A 21,275-nucleotide genomic window follows, 5' to 3' on the forward strand; every position below is an offset into this window, starting at 1 on the left:
GTTTCTTGATTTTTCGCTTTCTTTTTGTTGTTGTTGTTTATTATACTTACTAATTGCACTTTTTGTGAAAGTAACTCAGAGCAATTTACGACAATAACAAACAGCATATTCATTAAAACAAGCATAAAACAAAAGAGATAAATCTCTAAAAAGAATATTTTAAGAAATGAACAACACCCCCCCAAAAAACCAACCACTGGTAACTCTCAAATAATAAAGTCAAACTAAATAAAAGAGCAACCTGGCAGCTTAGAATCATAGTTGGAAGTGACACAAAGGGCCATCTAATTGTCCTCTTTCCCCAAGGAGCAGGACTAGGATCTAATAGAATTAAGTTACAAGAAGGCAAATTTGAGTTAAATCTTAAGATATGCTTGACAGAACAATTTGACAATGGAAAAATGTGGGTTCTCCCTGCTGGAAGACTTCAGGCCGAGTACAAACAGTTGCCTGTTGGCAGATGCTCCAGATTTTCCTGCATTAAGATGGATTACATGGACCACATGGCCCTACAAAGTCCCTGAAGAGCTCCATAATTCCATGATGAGAAGGTTGCCTCAGTATACGTTGCTTTCTTTTCCCTTAAATTCACTCTCAATTTGCCTGTTGTTGGTTTAAATGTAGTGCTAAGTTAATGTTTCATCAGTGCAAGGATTTCTGCTTGGGCAACAGTCATCCTCTCATTCCCCTGTGTACCCCCATAATCTAGGGATTTCCTCAACCCTCTGGAGCAGATTTGGGGAGGGTGCAGGGTACCTGTGGGAAGAGGGGAAAGTCCCATTGTACAAGCAGATGTCCTTGCACAGATGCGCAACATTCATTGAATAGCCATCCAAGTCCTTTGAGGAAAGGTAAAAGGACCTGGAAATACTTAGCATTGATAAGAAATTACGTGATAGCAGAGTAGAACACAGATCAACCAAATGACAAGGAAGGGAATTTCAGCTAAACATTGCAGAAGAACTTCCCGACTGTATAAGTGACCCTATTCAAAGGAATCACTGTCCAGGTTTGTTTTTTTTCAACCACTAGATCAGGAACTGTCATACATTTTGTAATTAATTGTGCAGTGTTTACTAGCAGGAAGTAGCAAATTTGCTAAGGGTTTTGAGAGCTCTGCATTCTTTCTGTTTATAGGAACTCTTTCTGAAAGCAGTATGTCGAGAAACTAGTCTTGCAACCACCATTAGTCATATTACTCTGTTGTTGTTATAGAACTGTCTTGGCATTGTCATCCTAAATCGAAGTCTTCAAATATCTGAATGGCGGTCACACTGAAGATGGTGCATACTTGTTCCATCGCTCCAGAAGTGCAAGTCCAGAACTGATGTATGAACACAGGAGAAGACACTACCTAATGGTAAGAGTGGTTGAACAACAGAACAGTCTCCCTTGGAGGTGGACTCTTCTTCTTTGGAGATACTTTAAGCAAAGGCTGGGCACTCAGGTGTCAAGAGATGCTATAGCTGCATCTTGTGTAGATCCTACATGGAACAGAGAGTTGGACTAGATGACTTCTTAGACCTCTTCCTTTCCAACTCTGAAATACTATGATAGAGTGCCAGAAACCAAGACTGGTAACAACAGAAAAAGAGAGCAAGTAGCTCAGCTTCAAAAAGCATGCCTCGCATGCAGATGGCCCAAAATTTACTCCATTTCCTGGCACCTTCAGTTGGAATGATGATCTCAGCAGTCCTACAAAAGGCTGCCTGAGGCAGAGGCATAGCAAGCCCAGGTGGTACCCGGTGTGGAATTTTTTTTGTCAACCCCCCCCCCCCACACACACATCGACAGCTCGGGGTAGGCTTGGGAGTCGTGGGTGGGCGCTGAATGTCTGCCCCCCTTCCTACGCCTCTGTGCCCCCACCCCCACGACACCCAAGTACCCCGGGTGGAGGGGGGAGCTATGCCACTTTGCCAGGGCGCTGGCAAAGCTGCGTCCTCTTGGGAGCCACGGCTCCCGTCCGTCCCCCTCTCACTTGGCTTGCTGTAAAGCAGCAAAGCGGGAGCCGCTTAAAGCAAGCCAGGGAGAGAGGGAGGCTGGGAGCAGGGCCCCTGGCTCCGGGAGGGAGCCCCTCCCTGGCTCACTGTAAAGCAGCAAAGCAGGAGCCACTTACGCCAAACCGCGGAGGCTGGGAGGGGGGGGCAGGTCGCTGTAAATGGTTCCTGGGAGCTGAGGAGGGATCCCACCGCCATCCGTACAGAGCTCCAGCGGGACTGGTGGCAAACCGCTATGTACAGTGCATGTGCAACATCGCTACACTGCACATGCATTGTACGTAGCGGTTTGCCACCGGCGCCGCTCAAATGCCGTACGGACAGTGGTGGGATTCTTTGCTTGCGGCTGCAGTCGCGAACGGAGGATCCTCCACATGTGGCTGCGGCAGCACGATGGTTACTCGGGCTGGTGCAGCAGGGCAGGCACCCTGCGGGGTGCCTTCTTGTCACCCTGCCAAACATGGAACCCGGGCTGTCCCGCCCCGCACCTTGCGACACCACTGGCCTGAGGGTCTGGGGAGTCAACTACCAGTGCATAACTAATTATTGGGTTCTGTATGAGGCAGTTTTATATGTTTTAACTTTTGCTCATTAACTTTCACAGGTGTGTGTGTGTGTGTGTGAACTTTATGGATCTGGCCACTGGCCATTGTGGACACAGCTGTAAAGATCAGAGACAAGAATTGGTAGCCCAGAAAATGGTACCAAAATAGATGCAAGTTCAGCTGCTAGATTGCAAGGGATTTTAAATTAGTCCTTCCAAAGTTTTCTTCTAAAATACATTTAAAATATATGTTAGCCTCAAAACTTCTTTTTATGCAATAAATCCCATTTTGCAACCCAAACTGATTCACACTAGGTAATACACACACAAACACAGCTTTACTTTTTTAAAGACTGCAATCCTATACATACTTACTCTGGTAAGTGTAAGTCCTACTGGATTTACTGGATTTCCAGTGGACCTTACACAGGCATATATAGGATTGCATTGTTACCAAGGCTGCCGTCCTATGCACATTTACTCAGGCATAAGTCTTGATGAAGAGCGCAGGGTTTACTTCTGGGTAATGTGGAGGATTGGGCTGTATAAATAAACAACCTTTCCTTCAATAAAGTTCATGGGACTTTCCAAGTGAGTGAGTACAGAATGAATATTGCAGGTTAAGTTGAATTAAAACCATACCCAGCCTTTCCCATTTTCTACTTCAAACATCCAAGCAGCAGACACGATGGTTGTGTCTGTAGGTTCCAAAAGAGAACACAACCTCTTGAGTGACTGTGCTTATTTTAAGAATCTGGAAGTTGAATGTTTCCTGTTACCCATTTCAATAATTTTAAGTCCCTTATGGCATATGGTTTTGCTTCCTTGAATAATTCTCTTACCTGAAAAGAATAGATGAAATACATAGAAAAGCCAAACAATAAAGTTTCAAATTTATAACAGAGAATGTGTGTGCATTACAGTAGTACCTCGGGTTACATACGCTTCAGGTTAAATACGCTTCAGGTTACAGACTCCGCTAACCCAGAAATATTACCTCAGGTTAAAACTTTGCTTCAGGATGAGAACAGAAATCGTGCTCCGATGTCACGGCGGCAGCGGGAGGCCCCATTAGCTAAAGTGGTGCTTATGGTTAAGAACAGTTTCAGGTTAAGAACAGACCTCCAGAACGAATTAAGTACTTAACCCGAGGTACCACTGTATATGGAATTAGGTCCTTTAATGTAATGCTTCATTGTTGTTTAAAACGTGTAGCTCAAGAAGGGCTACTTTTTATGTCTGAATCTGTTATTAGCAAAACAGTGTTTCCAAAACTAAGTACTTTATTATTAACTTTCATTAACAAGATCTATATACTTCTTAGTTATAACAAAATATGGTTGAGTAGGCACATATGGAGTAAAGCAATCATGCAAGTCAAGTAGTCCCATGTAATGGAAATTAGAGGAAGCTGCTCACTAGTGTCCTAGTTTTAGGTAAATATTACTGATGGCCCAGTTGTATATTTGAAATGGGAGTTTTCCCCTTTTGCTTTCAAAATCTGTTATAACTACACTTGTATCCCAGATTTTCCTGAATATATTTCTGCTCCTTTTTATTATTTAAGTGATAACTTTTTTATATAACAAAGGTAATTCTAAATATTTGAGATTATATGGAACCACAAACTGGTTCTGCTTTGTGATTGAAATTTGTAGCTGAAGCAGAAGTGGCTTCTTAACACATCCACACTTGCCTCTGTGGAAACAGGAAGCCTGCTGTCATTTCCCAAAACACAGACTGCAACCCCTTCCCAAACCCCACACTTTAGCTTTCTTTTTCTAGAAACAATGTCGTTATACAGCAACTAAAGTTTGCAAGTGATGCTAGTGGGAGCTTGAATACATTTATTTACAGAATGTTCCATATTTACAGGCCAGGTTCTGCATCTGTCCTCCTTGCCTGAACTGCATTTGGGAACTGCATTGAGGGAAAACAGTGTTGCGTACCTATACCTCACCTCTTATATATCCAAATGATCGCTGGACTCTGCAGAGAAGGTCAATTCCACACAAAGTAAGAATTGGGTCTTTAGTGTCATGGCATCTGGCCTTCGCAGAGGTTCCTCACTCCTCTTCTAGACCTTCTATAAAGCAAAACAAAAAACCACAAACACACACTCTCTATATTTAATGTATTATTTCCATATAGTTGACCACTCTTAGTAACTCTCAATGAATCAGATGGTTTTAAAGCTCCTTAAGAGGTGTCTAACAAGGAAGTAAAAGAGCAGTTTTTAAAAGTGATCATCAAGGCAGATGGGATGGGTATGCTTCAGTAGATTTCAAAGTTTCTGTTCCTCTATATAGACCAGTCTAATGTTGGTTGTCATGCATAGTGACTCAGAGCTGCGGAAGAAAATGCACATCGGTTTGCACCAAGTGATGCAGCTTGTCTGTTCAACAAGGTGGAGATAAGCTTAGGGATGTGGAACAATGGACTTTGCAGCAAAACTTGCTTTTACTCTCCTGTCATCTCCAGCCTTCCATACATCCTGGAGCAGATTAAGGGTGCGGGGAGTGATAGGAAACTGAAGTTCTGTTCCACCATATTGAACATATGACACATTGGCTATAACCTATAGACACACAAAAATGGTAAGCAAAGCTCTTTTGCTATGAATATTATCTCCCCCACCTTGTTACTTGTGAACTATGGCCTATTGTAAGTGATAGGTTAAGGAAAACCATTTGTTCTGAGTTAGCAGAGGCTTTATTGGCCTCCTAAGCTTCTCATATACAGAAAAGAGCTGGAGTGGTACAATGTTTAGTGTCCTTGCACCAAGGAGACCTGCTCCAAACCCCAATCAGCCATGAAGTTCACTGGGCGACGCTGGGCACAGACACAGTCTCACAGCCTAACCTTTACCCCACATGTGAGCATGGAATAGGGATGCTCTATTTCCCTTTGAGCTCCTTGAGGAGGAATGGGTTAAAATGGTGAAATAGTGTGCCACACCATGTTTCTCACAACTGTATTTACAAAGGAGGGGAAAGGGTATTAGATTCAGTCATCATTCATGCCCGGAACAAACCTACAGGATATTAATTGATTACAGAAGTACTTCTGTTTGCAGTCCTAGAAAGAAGAATCTCAATTATGAGCAAAAGTATATTGGGGGGGGGGGATTGCTACTGCCAATTGCAGGAAGTTAAAGCATAGCTCTTTAGAACTGGGTAACAGATTAAAACATAAATCGTATTTGTAGAAAATACCTTACCTGGAAACTGGTCTCTCTGACAAAAGTTTTGCAATCTCCACAGAATCAAAATGTGCAAAATAATCTTCTTGCATGGTTACTTTTACTGTATTTTACACATGTGGAAACTTGTTAATATTATAAAACAGCAAATTGGCATAAAAAATGCGAAAACCCAAAACTGCACTCTGGCTCCCACCAGATCATGAGAATGAATGAAACTGGTGACATCTCTTCATTGTCATTCTACATTCCACAGCAATAATTCATTTAATAGTTTGATGTTGCAATCTCTGCGTTTTACAAAGGTAACATAAGCTATCCTATTTTAAGAAGAAATTCCCACAGCTGAATGAATACATGTCTGTTTTGTGCACCTCAGAGGAAGTAACAGCAAAGCATGTGTCAATTAAAAATACTTTCACTGTTTGCTCTATCCTAAAGACCCCCTAAAAGGGACGCGGGTGTGCTGTGGTCTAAACCACAGAGCCTAGGGCTTGCCGATCAGAAGGTCGGTGATTCGAATCACCGCGACGGGGTGAGCTCCCGTTGCTCAGTCCCTACTCCTGTCCACCTAGCAGTTTGAAAGCACGGCAAAGTGCAAGTAGATAAATAGATACCGCTCTGGCGGTAAAAGGCATTTCCGTGCGCTGCTCTGGTTCGCCAGAAGCGGCTTAGTCATGCTGGCCACATGACTCGGAAGCTGTCTGCGGACAAACGCTGGCTCCCTCAGCCTACAGAGTGAGATGAGCACCACAACCCCAGAGTCGTCCGTGACTGGACTAAACTGTCAGGGGTACCTTTACCTTTAGGTAAATAAGATAAAACCTACATACAGCAACAGTGTTTTGTGTTGTGTTGGCTCCTATTTGTTATGTGCAAATGGCTTTAGATACCTATTAGGTCCATAAATTACCATATAGCATATATTCAACACGAAAAACAGTTACAATTTTTTGTTGACAAAGGACAGCTGGATAGATAACGGTCCCCATTACTTTCAGTAACTTAGGGCCTCATCAAACCTAAATCCAGCCCTGGATACATATAAATACAATTAAAACTATTTCACTAGCACTTATAAAATCCTGGGACTTTCCTTGAGAGCTGAAACGGTGTGGGTGAATGAAGGAGGTCATAAGACTTTTAGGCCAATCTAAATGCCTGACCCTTCACAAGCACAGTTGTTTCACACTGGCATTCCACTTGGAAATTCCACTTGGAAATTCCAAGGAAGAATTTGGCAGAGAAAAACATAAACTTAGCAATGGCATTTAGCAGCTGAGCAGCTTACTGCCAGATGAATAACCATATACTAGCTAGAAGAGAAACACAATTCCTTCCATGGAATGAAGAGGGAAAAGGGTGGGCTGATGGGCTCTGGGTGTGTTGAGAGTAATTGCTTCAGAACTGAAGAATGGCCTTTAACAAGTTGGGTTTGGGTTTGAGATGTGCTAACAAAACACAAAAAAAGCTTTAGATGTAATCCTGTCTGTGGACTAGCCATGGCCTGCAGGCTTCCTCTGCGTGCTCTAGCGGTTGAGCGGACAAGACGGATGGTGGGCCCAACAGTCAAGAAGGCAGTTTCTGCAAATGCTGTAGAGGGAATTGGGGGGTGCAGATGGGACTCATCAACCTGGGGAGGTAGCCCATCTAGGTGAAAGAAAATTCTGATCCATGCAGGCTCCACTGCATGCCTATCAATATCAATAAAGATATATACAGTAGATATATATAGTTTTAATTCTATCAGTGTCTGATTAAAACAACTTTTTAGCTGTTCTTATTTTATACGTAAGCTGCCTTGCATCCCTTTCAGGGGAAAAGTGGGATATAAATAAATACTATAATAACAATAACCTGAAGGGAGCATCTCCACCCCCATCATTCAGGCTGGACACTAAGGTTTCCTAAACTGTGAGAGTAAAGTTACAGGGAACTAGGCAGAAGGACTTCTCAGTGGTGGCACCCTCCCATCAGCTGTCATAGATAAATAACTATACAACTTTTAGAAGACATCTGAAGGCAGCCCTGTATCAGGAGGTTTTTTAATGTTTGATGTTTTATTATGATAGGCAGTCTGGTGCTGGTCTGGTGTTATTTCTTCCGCTTATTGTCTTCCAATGAGAGCAGTTGCTTCTATATTTAACTTAGCCACTGATGACATTAACAGGAAACCACAGACATGAACATGATGGAAAAGCCTGAAGAACAGCGTTCATGAGGAAGTAAAACAAAGGGTTTTTTTTAAAAGCTATTGCATAATTTCTGAATCAGAGGTTGCCAGATTTTTTGTAGGCACCTTTCAGTTTTGAGAATATGCCACAGGCAGCAGTCACAAAATGGCTCCCATACCTGAAAGAACAGAAAGAGAGATGGGACCACAAAATGATGTGGTCATGTACTCCATTAGTGTGGGAAACACACACTTGCAACAGCCACTGCCATGTTTGTTCAGAGAAGTGCTTTGCACCTTCACTCCTGTTCAGAACAGATGGTGTACACGTGTCCTGGCGTTCAGAAAAGGTGAATGCCTCTTCTCCTTAAACATGTGAACATGTTTGAGAGGTGTTCAGTCTAAAAGAGGCTGAGCCAGTGCAAACAGGTACTGAGCATGAAGTGAAATCTCTCATACACGATGGATTTCTAGGGAAGAAGTAAAAAGGACTCCTGACCATTAGGTCCAGTCGTGGCTGACTCTGGGGTTGTGACGCTCATCTCGCTTTATTGGCTGAGGGAGCCGGCGTACAGCTTCCGGGTCATGTGGCCAGCATGACTAAGCCGCTTCTGGAGAACCAGAGCAGCACACAGAAAGGCCGTTTACCTTCCCGCTGGAGCGGTACCTATTTATCTACTTGCACTTTGACGTGCTTTCGAACTGCTAGGTGGGCAGGAGCCGGGACCGAGCAACGGGAGCTCACCCCGTTGCGGGGATTCGAACCACCGACCTTCTGATCTGCAAGTCCTAGGCTCTGTGGTTTAACCCACAGCGTCACCCGTGTCCCTTCAGGGAAGAAGTAGTGGGGGAATACTGTTGCCTGTGGGTTCCACAATGCTGACCCCTCTGATCTAAAGAGCATGCTGCTGATCTCTTGTGGCCTCATTTACTAGGATTCCTGTGTTGTTCTACTGAACCTGTTGTATAGGTTTGCTGACACTACAAAATTCTTTAGATGACTTCAGTATTGCAGGATAACATACGAAGTGGCTTGCTTCTCTGTGCACTGGCTCTGCTGAAAATAACATAAAAACAACAGCTAGCTGAGGGACACCTGTAGGTGAGAACTATTAAACACAATTTGCTCCTGTTGTACTGATTTAAGAGAAGGGGACTTTAAGCTCTTGAAAAGAACTCCCTGGTCAACCAACTCCAGGCAACGGACGATGTGCCTGTTCCAATGGTAAAAGCTTTCCTTGAATTGGCTGGGAAATGCCCGGTATTTGCTTCCAATATTTGCTTCCAACTAAAGACTGTGGAGGACTGGATGTTCTCCTTTGCTGAACATGTCAAGTGCAGTTGAAGTGAGCAGCCAGTGACTGTTGTCTCCTAGGGGCTGCCAGATGTCGCAATGGGAAGCCCACACACAGGCCCTGAGTGCAAGAGCACTCTCCCCACCTGTGATTCCCAGTAACTGGTATTCAAAAGCAGTGGAGGAGGAACCTAGTAATCATGGTTAAAAGTCACTGATGAGCTCAACTTAAAATGTTCACCATTTTTTAAAAAAGGTGTAAAAATTCACTGGAGAAGTAGGCAAAGATTCATCATGTCTTGAGCAGCTCTCCACCTTCCAGGGTTGCTGTCCAGGACTGGCCCAAGACATTTTGCTGCCTGAGGCAAAGGAGTATAGCATCTAGATCAAGGGAAGTTATAGTGCCACTGTATTCTGCTCTGGTCAGACCTCACCTGGAGTACTGTGTCCAGTTCTGGGCACCACAGTTCAAGAAGGACACTGACAAACTGGAACGTGTCCAGAGGAGGGCAACCAAAATGGTCAAAGGCCTGGAAACGATGCCTTATGAGGAACAGCTAAGGGAGCTGGGCATGTTTAGCCTGGAGAAGAGGAGGTTAAGGGGTGATATGATAGCCATGTTCAAATATATAAAAGGATGTCACATAGAGGAGGGAGAAAGGTTGTTTTCTGCTGCTCCAGAGAAGCGGACACGGAGCAATGGATCCAAACTACAAGAAAGAAGATTCCACCTAAACATTAGGAAGAACTTCCTGACAGTAAGAGCTGTTCGACAGTGGAATTTGCTGCCAAGGAGTGTGGTAGAGTCTCCTTCTTTGGAGGTCTTTAAGCAGAGGCTTGACAACCATATGTCAGGAGTGCACTGATGGTGTTTCCTGCTTGGCAGAGGGTTGGACTCGATGGCCCTTGTGGTCTCTTCCAACTCTATGATTCTATGATTCTACAAGATGACACCTCTCCCTGTTCTACATACCACACCAGGAAAGGGAACAGGACTCCATCCTCAAAGCAGGATGCTTTTTTTCCTATCATCGCTTGCCCTGTATTTTCCTGCTGAATTCCTGTTAACTTTTCATGCCGCAAATGTTGTGTCGCTGTTTATGTTCTGCTTTGGTTGTGCTATAGCACAAGTGTTCCCTTGTAGATGGCGATAATGCGGCAACATTGGGGAAATTTGCAGAACTGATCAACCTGATTGATATGTCAATGGCCACTAATGCATTATTGTTGTGTCAATAGCATATCACAAAATATATCCCCACCCCCACCCCACCAAGAACTCCGCTCCAGTCTGGAGGGATCCTAACTCTTTTTAATGTGCTGGGTGGGGGAGGGATGTATGATAAGGGCTCCACTTTAGGCAGCAAAGTGTCTGAGGCAGCACTTCCTCCATGAAGACCTAGAAACCCATAACCACACCGTGCATGTAAAGCCCCCAGCTCTCCCCAAAGAATGCTGGGAATTGTAGTTCAGCCTCTCCAGAGCACTCTTAACAAACTGCGCTTGAGATTCCTGCATTGCAAGGGGTTGGACTAGAATAGTCCTTGAGCTCTTTCCAGCGCTACGATTCTATGATTCTACATTTCCCAGGATTCTTTGGGTAAGCCAGAGGCTTTAAGTGTACGGTGCTGCTGTTGTGACCTAGGGTTGCCGTCAATAAAAGTTCATTTAATATGGTGCGTTCACGTGACAGCAGCCTTCGTCGCCCCTCACGCCCAGAAACCTCAAGCTTCCCTTCTGCACTATTTGCTCCCGGTGCTGCCACTCCCTGTGCTGCGGGAGTAACGGGCTTACTGCCCCGGGGTAAGAAGCCCGACACAAGCGACCCCGGAGGCGAGCGGCCCGCGCGGTGGCCTTCGGCTAACTCGGCAGCGGGGAAAGGCCGGAGGGTTCCTCCGCCCGCCGGGAGGCCTCGCGCTTCAGCGCCCGGGGGCGTCTATTCGCCCCCCCTCCCCCGGCGACTCCGGCACGTGAAGACTGGCGGCAACGTCTGCACCGGGTCGCCCCCCCCCCCCCGCCGGCGAATTGCCGGCTGCTCGCCCGCCGCGCTCCTCCCCTTCTGGCTCCGTCCTCGCCCGCGTCGCCAAGGCAAACCCTCGGAGGCCCGCCAGGCACTTCCCCTCCGGGAAATCCAGTCGCGGAGAGGCGGCGGAGGGAGCCGGGAGCGCGAGAGGAGGCTCCTCAATTCTTGCAGGACGAAGCGGACTTGGCGCACCTGAGGAGCCCCAGCCCCTTGGAAGAGACTCTGCATGCGATGCCGGTGGGTATTGTATTTTTGTAGTGTTTTTATGTGTTTTCTTCTTGCTGCGGCTCTACGCTTTCGAAGCAAGTTCACAGCCGCTTGCCCGCAAGTCCGTCCCGCTGAGTTCCATGGCATTTACTGGTAGGTAATAAGTGTAGGATTGCAGCTTAAGCCGATGGTTGCGCTGCTGCGGACAGGGCAGTTCTTTCCACGTTTTACGCTAGAAAAAAAGTTCACGGAGTTTGTTTCTGAGGAAACGTGCTGCGCTGCTTAATTTTTGTTTTTCTACTTTCCTTCTCTCTGCAATGGGGATGCAAAGCCAGCTGCATTATCTTTGACATACATTGCAGGGCGATGCTCATTAACCCCACTTTAATTTACAAATAGGTCTGAAAGTGAAACGACCCACAGGTATTTGTGTGTGAAAAAATGGTCATAAGAACTTCCTAAGTTTTAGACATAGCTTGACATGCATGAAGTAAGCATCGTTTTTTTCTTTTTTTTATGCGGATCTTGCCACTGGCTTTCCTCCAATGCACCTTCTCATGTGCAATCCTCTGCCATTGCTCATTCAGGCTGCAGATGCCCACACCAGGCATGGAGGTGCCCTGTAGCTTCAAGGGATGCCCCTGACACCCACCTCCTGCCCCCCAACAGCCCCACTGTGGAAGCACCATTTGGTTTGAACTATTCAGGTAGCAGATTTCCTTCTGGTTTACCACTTAACAAGCCTCTGTTACAAAAAGGAATAGAAACTAGTGTAGTTTAGTTTTGCTCCACAGCTTTAGTTCTGGGCAGAGTCATTCTGTCTTGAACCCTTAGCTGGACACTTGCAATAGTATGGATCAAAAGCATGGTTTCTTGCATGGCTTTTGAAGTTCAAGAGAAGACTTGATATGGCCACTCAAATATGTTTCTTGCTCAGTACGCTATTCTGCCTTGCTAATTAGAAGATGCCTGCACAGCCTATCCTCCTGGTGTTTATGTATTGGAGATTAGAAAACAGGTGTTTAAGATTTCTTTCTTTCACACACCTCACCCTTGTCAGCACAGAAAATTCCTGGACCATCCATGGGCTGGATTGAGAAGGCAATTGGGCCGCATCCGGTCCACGGGCCTTAGGTTGCCTACCCCTGACTTAAGCAATGGAACTCAACCGACTATATCTGACTCCTGCCCGTCATGCAGGTACAGTGGTACCTCGGGTTAAGTACTTAATTCGTTCCAGAGGTCCGTTCTTAACCTGAAACTGTTCTTAACCTGAAGCACCACTTTAGCTAATGGGGCCTCCCGCTGCTGCCACACCACCGGAGCACAATTTCTGTTCTCATCCTGAAGCAAAGTTCTTAACCTGAGGTACTATTTTTGGGTTAGCGGAGTCTGTAACCTGAAGCGAATGTAACCTGAAGCATATGTAACCCGAGGTACCACTGTAGTCTCATAAGGGTCAACCACCAGTAGGAGGAACCCTGTTGATGTACATCAACTGTGAGCTCCCCCCAGGGTCACCAATGGGTTGTGGCATGGCCCTAGCCCTTACCCGGGCTTCGGACAGGATCCACACCCCCAGATCCTTTTAACAGAATATCCTTAAAGAGGAGGGGCAGGTGAAGGCCACAACCTCCCCTCCCATAAACCAGGTTTACCAATGCCTAACTGCCAAACCTTACAAAGTTGTGGCCATTGCTACAAGGCAGGTGAAAACCACATTGCTGGTGCCAGTTTGCCAAGTGGGAAAATTCCTACCTGGCCCCCTCAACAGGCGATTAAACGTAGTCCATATCAAGCCCAAGATGGCGAACGCATGGAAATAGGGCAGGAGGGCGGGAGATCTGACACAGGAGAAAAAGAGACTGAGCCCCCAGCCACACAGATGTTTAAATCATGTAAGCCACACCGCCCAGTTGACCATATTGGTCGGCCGTGGGCCGTGATGTGGCCAGGACTCCCAATGACATGGGCAGCATCGCTACACTCCCTGCTGTACACAGGGAGTGTTCGTGGCCAGCCTGTAACCCCACCTCCCTGGGAAGGTGAGCGGTTTTTAAGAACCCAGTGTTTGGAGAAGCTACTTCATTTGCATTTGTTGTTTGCCCATAATCTGCTAAAACACTAAGGCTGCAGTCCTAACCCCATTTACCCAAGGGCAAACCCTACTGAATTCAGTAGGACCTACTTATGAGCAGATACGTTTAGGATTGTGCTGTCGATCAATTAACTTGGGTGCAAGTGTGTAACGGGCCTGTAGGTTTCCTATTGCCAACTAATGCTTGTTGTTTCCAAATTGCTACTTGACAATAGCAGACCGGGGGGGGGGGGAGAGAGAGACAAGGTTTTATCAGGTTTTGTGCAGTTGTTTATATTATAAATGTGCCCGGGACATTCCCAGCAAAAGCATCTGGAATGAATCGAGGTCACTAGCCTTTCTTGCTTGAATATGAAAGCGCAGGCAGTGGTGGGAGGGGGGAAGTTTTGGGACTTTCCCTTCTGTTGGCACAAGATCCAGCCAAGCAAAAGCTGCTGGGAGGGCAGCCAACTGAACCAAAAGTGAAGGAAGAAAGTTTGGCTGCTTCAAAACGGCTCAGAAATTACTGCTGTTTGGTTCGGTCTTCAAGAGACCAGAGCTCAAATTTATCTCTAGCCCTCAACTTGTTGAGCAGCCTTCAGTTGATTCCTTTGGTTCCCCCGTCTGTAAAATGATGGCTTGTCTCGCTTTACAACAATTGTGAGAATGAGAGTTGGCCCGTGTAGACTAAAGCACTGTTTACATGGACAATAGCTGTCCTGTGCTACAGTTTAGTTTATGAGCACCAAAATGACAATCAGATAGTAGCATAGGACAGCTATTGCCCATGTAGTGCAAATGATGCTGCCAAACATCTGGAATGGCCATTTTGGATTTACTGCCTGTCTGCAGGATACCTTCCAAGGTGGCAGTGCCCATGGCAACAGCTTTGGCAAATACCCACAGCAGCGATTCCCCACAAATAGCCTGTGGTTCAACTAAATTTGACTCAGTTTGAAATGGATGGGCATTAAGTTAGGGTCACTAATTTCTTTGGGTCTACTCATGAGTAAAGCTTCGTTGAAGGCCATCCTTGATATTATTATTATTATTATTATTATTATTATTGAATTTGTATACCGCCCTATATCCAGGGGTGGTTCACAGAATAAAATCAAGATATAAAACCACAAAATAACTAATAAAAATTAAAGCAACAACCCAATAACCCAGCCCCAGCCCCCCCAAAATACATTTTAAAAGGGCATGGGATGTAAATCAGATTAACCAAAGGCCTGGTGAAAAAGGAACGTTTTTGCTTGGCGCCTAAAGGTGTCTGTATATTAGGGGCTGAAGCCAGGGGCAACTGCCTGATTGGTCCTATTGTCAAGCCTCTATCTATCAGTGAACTTTATGTGATTATATGCTTTTAATAGTGAATTAAAAACAAATTCACACAATTCTGTTTCTGTTTCTTTCTTCCTTTTTCACCCCTCCACCACCACCACCATTTAGACAGTCATGTTTGAGCAAGTCTGGTGCCTGTGGTTCATCTCTGCTGTTGGAGCTGTGAGTCTCTCTGCCCAGCAGATCAGCCCGTTTTGCGATGCCACTCACTTTTGCAACTATTCTTCAAGGGCTTTACGTGCAGTTCCTTCTGGGCTAGAAGATGATATTGTGAAGCTGGATTTGACCTCCAACAGTATAGAGCACATTGGGGAAGAGGACCTGAAGTTTGCCATCAATCTGAAAACTCTTTTGCTCCAATCTAACCAAATTCGGACAATTGATGAGAAGGCCTTCCGCTCCCTTGTAAAGCTGGAATACTTGGATTTATCAAAGAACAAACTGTCTCACTTGTCGCCCTCTTGGTTCAGGCCCCTTTCTTCCCTACAGAAGTTGAACCTAATAGGTAACTGCTACCAGATTCTTGGGGAAGCTCCACTGTTTTCTGAATTGCCAAAACTGAGATACCTGTACTTTGGAAATGACAACTTCTCTGCTTTACAGACACATGACTTGGAAGGAATTTCAACTCTTGAAGAACTGCAAATTGAAGGACACAACCTCAAACAATATGTAGCAGGAACTCTGAAATCAATTAAGTTGATAAATCACATTATGTTGAATATTCCCCCCGATGCCACTTTAGCTGCAATTATATATGATGTTACAGATTCTGTGGTGTGTCTTGAACTGAGAAATATACAAATCCTTCATATGCCGCCCATTCCCTATTCTGATCCAGTGCTTCTTACAGCTGTGCAGAAAGTTATCCTTAGAAATGTTGAACTTTCGGATATGTCTGTCATTCGGATTGCACCCATATTTGCCCGTATGAAACAAATGCAAGAGATAGAGATAGTAGATTGCAAGTTTGAAGGTACTGGGCAGTTTTATGGTCTTCAAGATGCTCCAACTTCCCTGAAAGAGATAACAATCAGAAATTTGACAATTACCAAGTTTTATTCCTTTTCAGATCTTTCTTCTGTGACGCCTCTTGTAACAAACTTTACCAGACTTACACTTGAAAATGCATTTGTTTATCTAGTGCCCTGTGATCTTGCAAGGCACTTCTATTCCCTCCTGTATCTTGATTTCAGTGGGAATTTGTTGCTAGATCCGTATTTGAAAAAATCATTGTGTGCGGATGCCTGGCCTAGATTACAAACTTTAAATGTCAGTCGGAATTCTTTGAAGCAGATTTCAGTAGTAGCAGAAAGCGTAGCTCTTAGACGGCATCTTATTAACTTGGATATAAGTCAAAATAACTTTGAAGCAATGCCAGCCTCGTGTGTTTGGCCCAGAAGTCTGAAATTTTTAAATATATCTGGCTGTAAATTAAACATGCTCACAAACTGCATTCCTCAAAGTCTTGAAGTACTGGATGTTAGCCATAATAACCTCAAAGACTTCAGACTGAGCCTGCCTGACCTGCAGGAGCTTTACATCAAAGGCAACAGATTGACAACCCTACCGGATGCTGCCTCAATTCCTAGTGCTAGAATCATAAATATTAGACGAAACCAAATATTCGACTTCAGTGAGCAGCAACTTGTCAAATTTGCAAAAATCGAGAAACTGGATGCGCGTTACAACAGTTTCCGCTGCTCGTGTGAATTTGTATCCTTCACACAGTCACAACAAGGACCATCTAATGTCTTTGTTGCGTGGCCAGAAAACTACATCTGTGACTCTCCGGAGCATGTAAGAGGGAAGCAAGTGGGAGCTGTTCAGTTTCGGCCCTCTGACTGCCACCTGACTTTGATGGTTTCCTTAATCTGCATCCTGATGCTGTTGGTCGTTGTGGCGGCGGCTGTTCTTTGCCACAAGCTTCATGCCATCTGGTATATGCAAATGACCTGGGCGTGGCTTCAAGCGAAACGCAAGCCCCAGAGAAACCACAAGAAAGAAACCTGCTATGATGCCTTTGTTTCCTACAGCGAGCAGGACTCTGAATGGGTGGAAAACGTCATGGTGCAGGAGCTGGAGCAAGCTAATCCCCCATTTAAACTCTGCCTCCATAAAAGGGATTTTACGCCTGGCAAGTGGATTGTGGACAACATTATCGACTCCATTGAGAAGAGTTCTAAAACTCTGTTCGTGCTGTCGGAGCACTTTGTACAAAGCGAGTGGTGCAAGTATGAACTCGATTTCTCTCACTTCCGGCTTTTTGATGAGAACAACGATGCAGCAATTCTGATCCTTCTGGAGCCCATTCCAGAGAAGACCATCCCCAAAAGGTTTTGTAAGCTCAGGAAACTAATGAATACAAAAACCTACCTTGAATGGCCAAGGGATGAAGTTCAACAGCAAATATTTTGGTTTAATTTGAAAACGGCAATAAAATCCTAGCAGAGACTGTAGGGTACGAAGGGATGGGAGAATCTGTGGGTTCCTGTTTCTCTCAGCTTCTCATTTTACCAGCCTTAAGTTTTCCACATTTTACATCAGTTTGCACTTTTTTTAAAAAAAAAAGTCCTTATGAGAATTCAGCTATTTTTTCCTTCATATGCACATTTCTGCAAAACCGTTTTGTGCATGGGCATTTTTATGTGCCCATGACCTCGGCGCATGCATTATTTTGCAATACTTGGTTGAAAAACTGCATTGAGAGTTTCGAAGAGTGGCTGCATTTCTGTACAGTTTCAGAAAGTGCAAATTATATGAGTTTGCCTTTAAATGTGAACTGGATCAAATTCCTTCCTCGTCCCTGATGTATGTGATCCTTTCAGTCTGAGCTGTGTGCTCCACTCTTATGTGAAGCATATAATAGGGTAGGCAGTTGGTAGTTGGGATGAGCAGATAAAAAAAAGAGGATAGCACTCTTTCACCTTTAATAGTCTGCCTGTAAGATGGAATTCTCTCTTCTTCATAACTACTAAAGGCGCAGGAGTCCTAGTCCTTTAATTTTTTTAGCCTGCCGCCTTACTGGCAGTCCAGACCCAGCCTAATCCTCAGGATTCCAGCACCTGACCCCCAAGACGACAGCTGAATCCTAAGGCATGCACACCCCTTATGCAACCCCTTATGCAACTTTGCCTCCACACTGCTGCCCAAAAAATTAGCAAAGTGTAATGCCTCTCCATGGGACGCGGGTGGCGCTGTGGGTTAAACCACAGAGCCTACGACTTGCCGATCAGAAGGTCGGCGGTTCGAATCCCCGCCACAGGGTGACCTCCCGTTGCTCGGTCCCTGCTCCTGCCAACTTAGCAGTTCGAAAGCACGTCAAAGTGCAAGCAGATAAATAGGTACCACTCTGGCAGGAAGGTAAACGGTGTTTCCGTGTGCTGCTCTGGTTCTCCAGAAGCGGCTTAGTCATGCTGGCCACATGACCCAGAAGCTGTAAGCTGGCTCCCTTGGCCAATAAAGCGAGATGAGCACAGCAACGCCAGAGTCGGCCACGACTGGACCTAATGGCCAGGGGTCCCTTTACCTTTATCTTTAACGCCTCTCCAGGTTGGACAGCAGCAGTTGCTCCTTAGGAGCATTCCCTGTTGTGCCTCGGCTGCTCATATTTGCATGTAAGGCAGGACACCAGCCAATAGGAGCAAGCTGCACAAGCTCCTAAGGCAGGCATAGGCAAACTCTGCCCTTCAGATGTTTTGGGACTACAACTCCCATCATCCCTGACCACTGGTCCTGTTAGCTAGGGATGATGGGCGTTGTAGTCCCAAAACATCTGGAGGGCCAAGTTTGCCTATGCCTGTCCTAAGGCAAGGACGGTGAACCTGCGACCCAGCAGATGGTGGTGGTTTATAGCTCTCACCACCCTTGCCTGAAGATGCATAGTGAAGAGGGACTGCCCCGCTCAGTGCTCTCAGTGCTTTGAGCTGTGCAAGAGCACATTTGTACAGGCTGCTATTTATACACTGGAAGGGCAGGAAGCACTTGCTGCGTGGTCAGAATGCTCTTTCAAGCTTGCTGTATGCTGCTTCACACATCGACTGATGCCATTATAGGTTATACTGTACCTGGTGTCTTTCCTGGCAAAGACCTGCATTTTGTAACGTTGTAATAAAACATTCTTATCAAACGCATTGTGGCTATATGGTCATGAATCATTCAACTGCACAGATACCCACAGAAGCTGATTCAGAACCTAGTTAAATGAAAGTCCTTGGATTGATGCTAATTTAGCTCCACTGAAGAGCGACGGGTGAGGCTTATGACATGTTTATTGATGAAGGCTGCAATCCTTTGCACACTTTTTTTTTTTTAAGTATGTATGTCTCCATGTAGTCTTGGGGGAACTTGAGACCTGTTTATGTCGGTGGGAGTTGTGCATATAGCATATGTGGCCATTGGGATTTTTACTATGAATCCTTTTGATCGTGCTCTTTGTAGGAAAGAAAGTGGGAGAGATCCAGCCAAAATTTATAATTATTCCCATTCATAAGAACGTAACAGCTTGCTGGATCAGGCCAAAGATATATCTAGTCCCTCTTGTACTTTCAACAGCCAACCAGATGCCTATAGGACGTTGGTCAGGAGGACTCAAACCCAAGAGCCCTCTCCCCTCCTGCAGTTTCTAGCAACTGTTATTCAGAAGCACACAGCATCAAACCTTGGAGGAAGAGTGTTGCAGCCATAATGAATGCTCCTTCGATTGTGGGTGCCTTTTGCGGGACTGCATGCAGCACCCCTGAGCCACGTGGGACTTACCAGCTGGTTGTGCTGGCCCGCCTCCTTGATGTCGCAGTCGTTGGGGGTTCCCGCCAAATCCTGGTTCAAATAATCCAATCAGCGGCATTGGTGGAGGCGGGGCCAGCCGAGCGGACCAGTGAGTGAGCAGGCTTCACTCAGGTCCACTGGAGGGGGCAGAGCCAACAGCAAAGCATGGCTTGCGGTCATTATCTCCATGAATGAATGAATCTTTTTAAAGTCTTCCAAGTTGGTGGCCATCACTGCCTCCTTCATTTCAAGGGGAGGCATTTAAGAGACCCTAAGTTTATGAAGGCCCTCCCTTCTCAGGTCCAATTAGCATCCAATCTAGCAGGGGCTAGATATCCTTTAAAATAAATAAAAACGCAACATATCTCTCCCATTGAACTCCATGAGGCTTATAAATGGTGAACCTTGGATTGCACATAATGCTGGCAACATAAGCCCCAGGGTTCCACCTGGCTTTTGGTCTCATTCATAGGTACAGTGGTACCTCGGGTTACAGATGCTTCAAGTTACAGACTCCGCAAACCCAGAAATAGTACCTCGGGTTAAGAACTTTGCTTCAAGATGAGAACAGAAATCATGCGGTGGTAGCAGGAGGCCCCATTAGCTAAAGTGGTGCTTCAGGTTAAGAACAGTTTCAGGTTAAGAACGGACCTCCAGAACGAATTAAGTTCTTAACCCAAGGTACCACTGTACAGTGGACCCGCAACTTACTCTCACTTCACATATGTGATCGCAACCTTATGCAGGTGGGAGGGAATAAATAAATAAATAAATGGGGAGCAGGGGAACCTGTTGTTCCCCTCTCTCCATTTATCTCCCCGCCCCCCTGCCCATGCACCCAGCGGGTTCTCCTTGCTTACCAAGCTCTGGGAAGGAGATGTGAGGGCTTTGGCACGCTCCAAGAACTCCTTTCGCCTTTTCTGGAAGCATCCCAGAGGCTGGCAAGGAAAGCGCTGTCTTGCTTACTGGGCTCTGGGAAGGTGGCAGGAGGACTCTGTTAGTTCACCTTTGCACAAGGATCCCAGAACCAGACCCTTGTGTAAGTGGCGGACCAACTGTATATGTCAATAGTGTTATGTTTTGTATGTAGTCTAAACTGCTTCAGAAGGCATCACTAGCAAGGGTAAGGTAAAGGACCCTTGGACGGTTAAGTCCAGTCAAAGGCGACTATGGGGTTGTGGCGCTCATCTTGCTTTCAGGTTAAAGGAGCCGGCATTAGTCCACAGACAGCTTTCCGGGTCATGTGGCCAGCATGACTAAACTTCTTCTGGAGCAATGGAACACCATGACGGAAGCCAGAGTGCACGGAAACGCCGTTTACCTTCCTGCCACAGCGGTACCTATTTATCTACTTGCACTGGTGTGCTTTCGAACTGCTAGGTTGGCAGGAGCTGGGACTGAGCAACAGGAGCTAACCCCATCGCACACAGGGATTCGAACTGCCAACCTTCTGATCGGCAAGCCCAAGTGGCTCAGTGGTTAGACCACAGCGCCACCCACGTCCCTAGTGAGGGTACATAAAGGCAGAGAGTGGAGGCTGTGCAGCAAGATCTTTTAAGGCATTGGTTCTGGTGGGAGGGAAACTGTATGGGCCAGCTAATCATAAGATAAATAATTTCAAAGCAGAATTGCATTTCCAACATG

General features: G+C 45.6%; 1 protein-coding gene across 2 annotated transcripts; it reads left to right on the forward strand.

The window, feature by feature from the left end:
• The first annotated feature begins 10,794 nt into the window (after nucleotides 1-10,794).
• On the forward strand, nucleotides 10,795-18,997 carry TLR2 (toll like receptor 2). Of its 2 annotated transcripts, none has more exons than XM_083457292.1 (2): nucleotides 10,795-11,470; nucleotides 14,973-18,997. In XM_083457292.1, exons 1-2 carry the CDS (start codon nucleotides 11,465-11,467, stop codon nucleotides 17,310-17,312), a joined length of 2,346 nt encoding a protein of 781 aa, XP_083313418.1. In that variant the 5' UTR covers nucleotides 10,795-11,464; the 3' UTR covers nucleotides 17,313-18,997. The 2 variants fall into 2 exon arrangements, with proteins under 2 accessions (XP_083313418.1, XP_083313419.1); XM_083457293.1 differs by lacking the exon at nucleotides 10,795-11,470 and adding an exon at nucleotides 12,509-12,648 and having other exon boundaries at nucleotides 12,889-18,997.
• Nucleotides 18,998-21,275: the final 2,278 nt, after the last annotated feature.

Source organism: Podarcis tiliguerta (genome assembly GCF_965153285.1).
Source record: "Podarcis tiliguerta genome assembly, chromosome: 9".
NCBI classification, from domain to species: domain Eukaryota; kingdom Metazoa; phylum Chordata; class Lepidosauria; order Squamata; family Lacertidae; genus Podarcis; species Podarcis tiliguerta.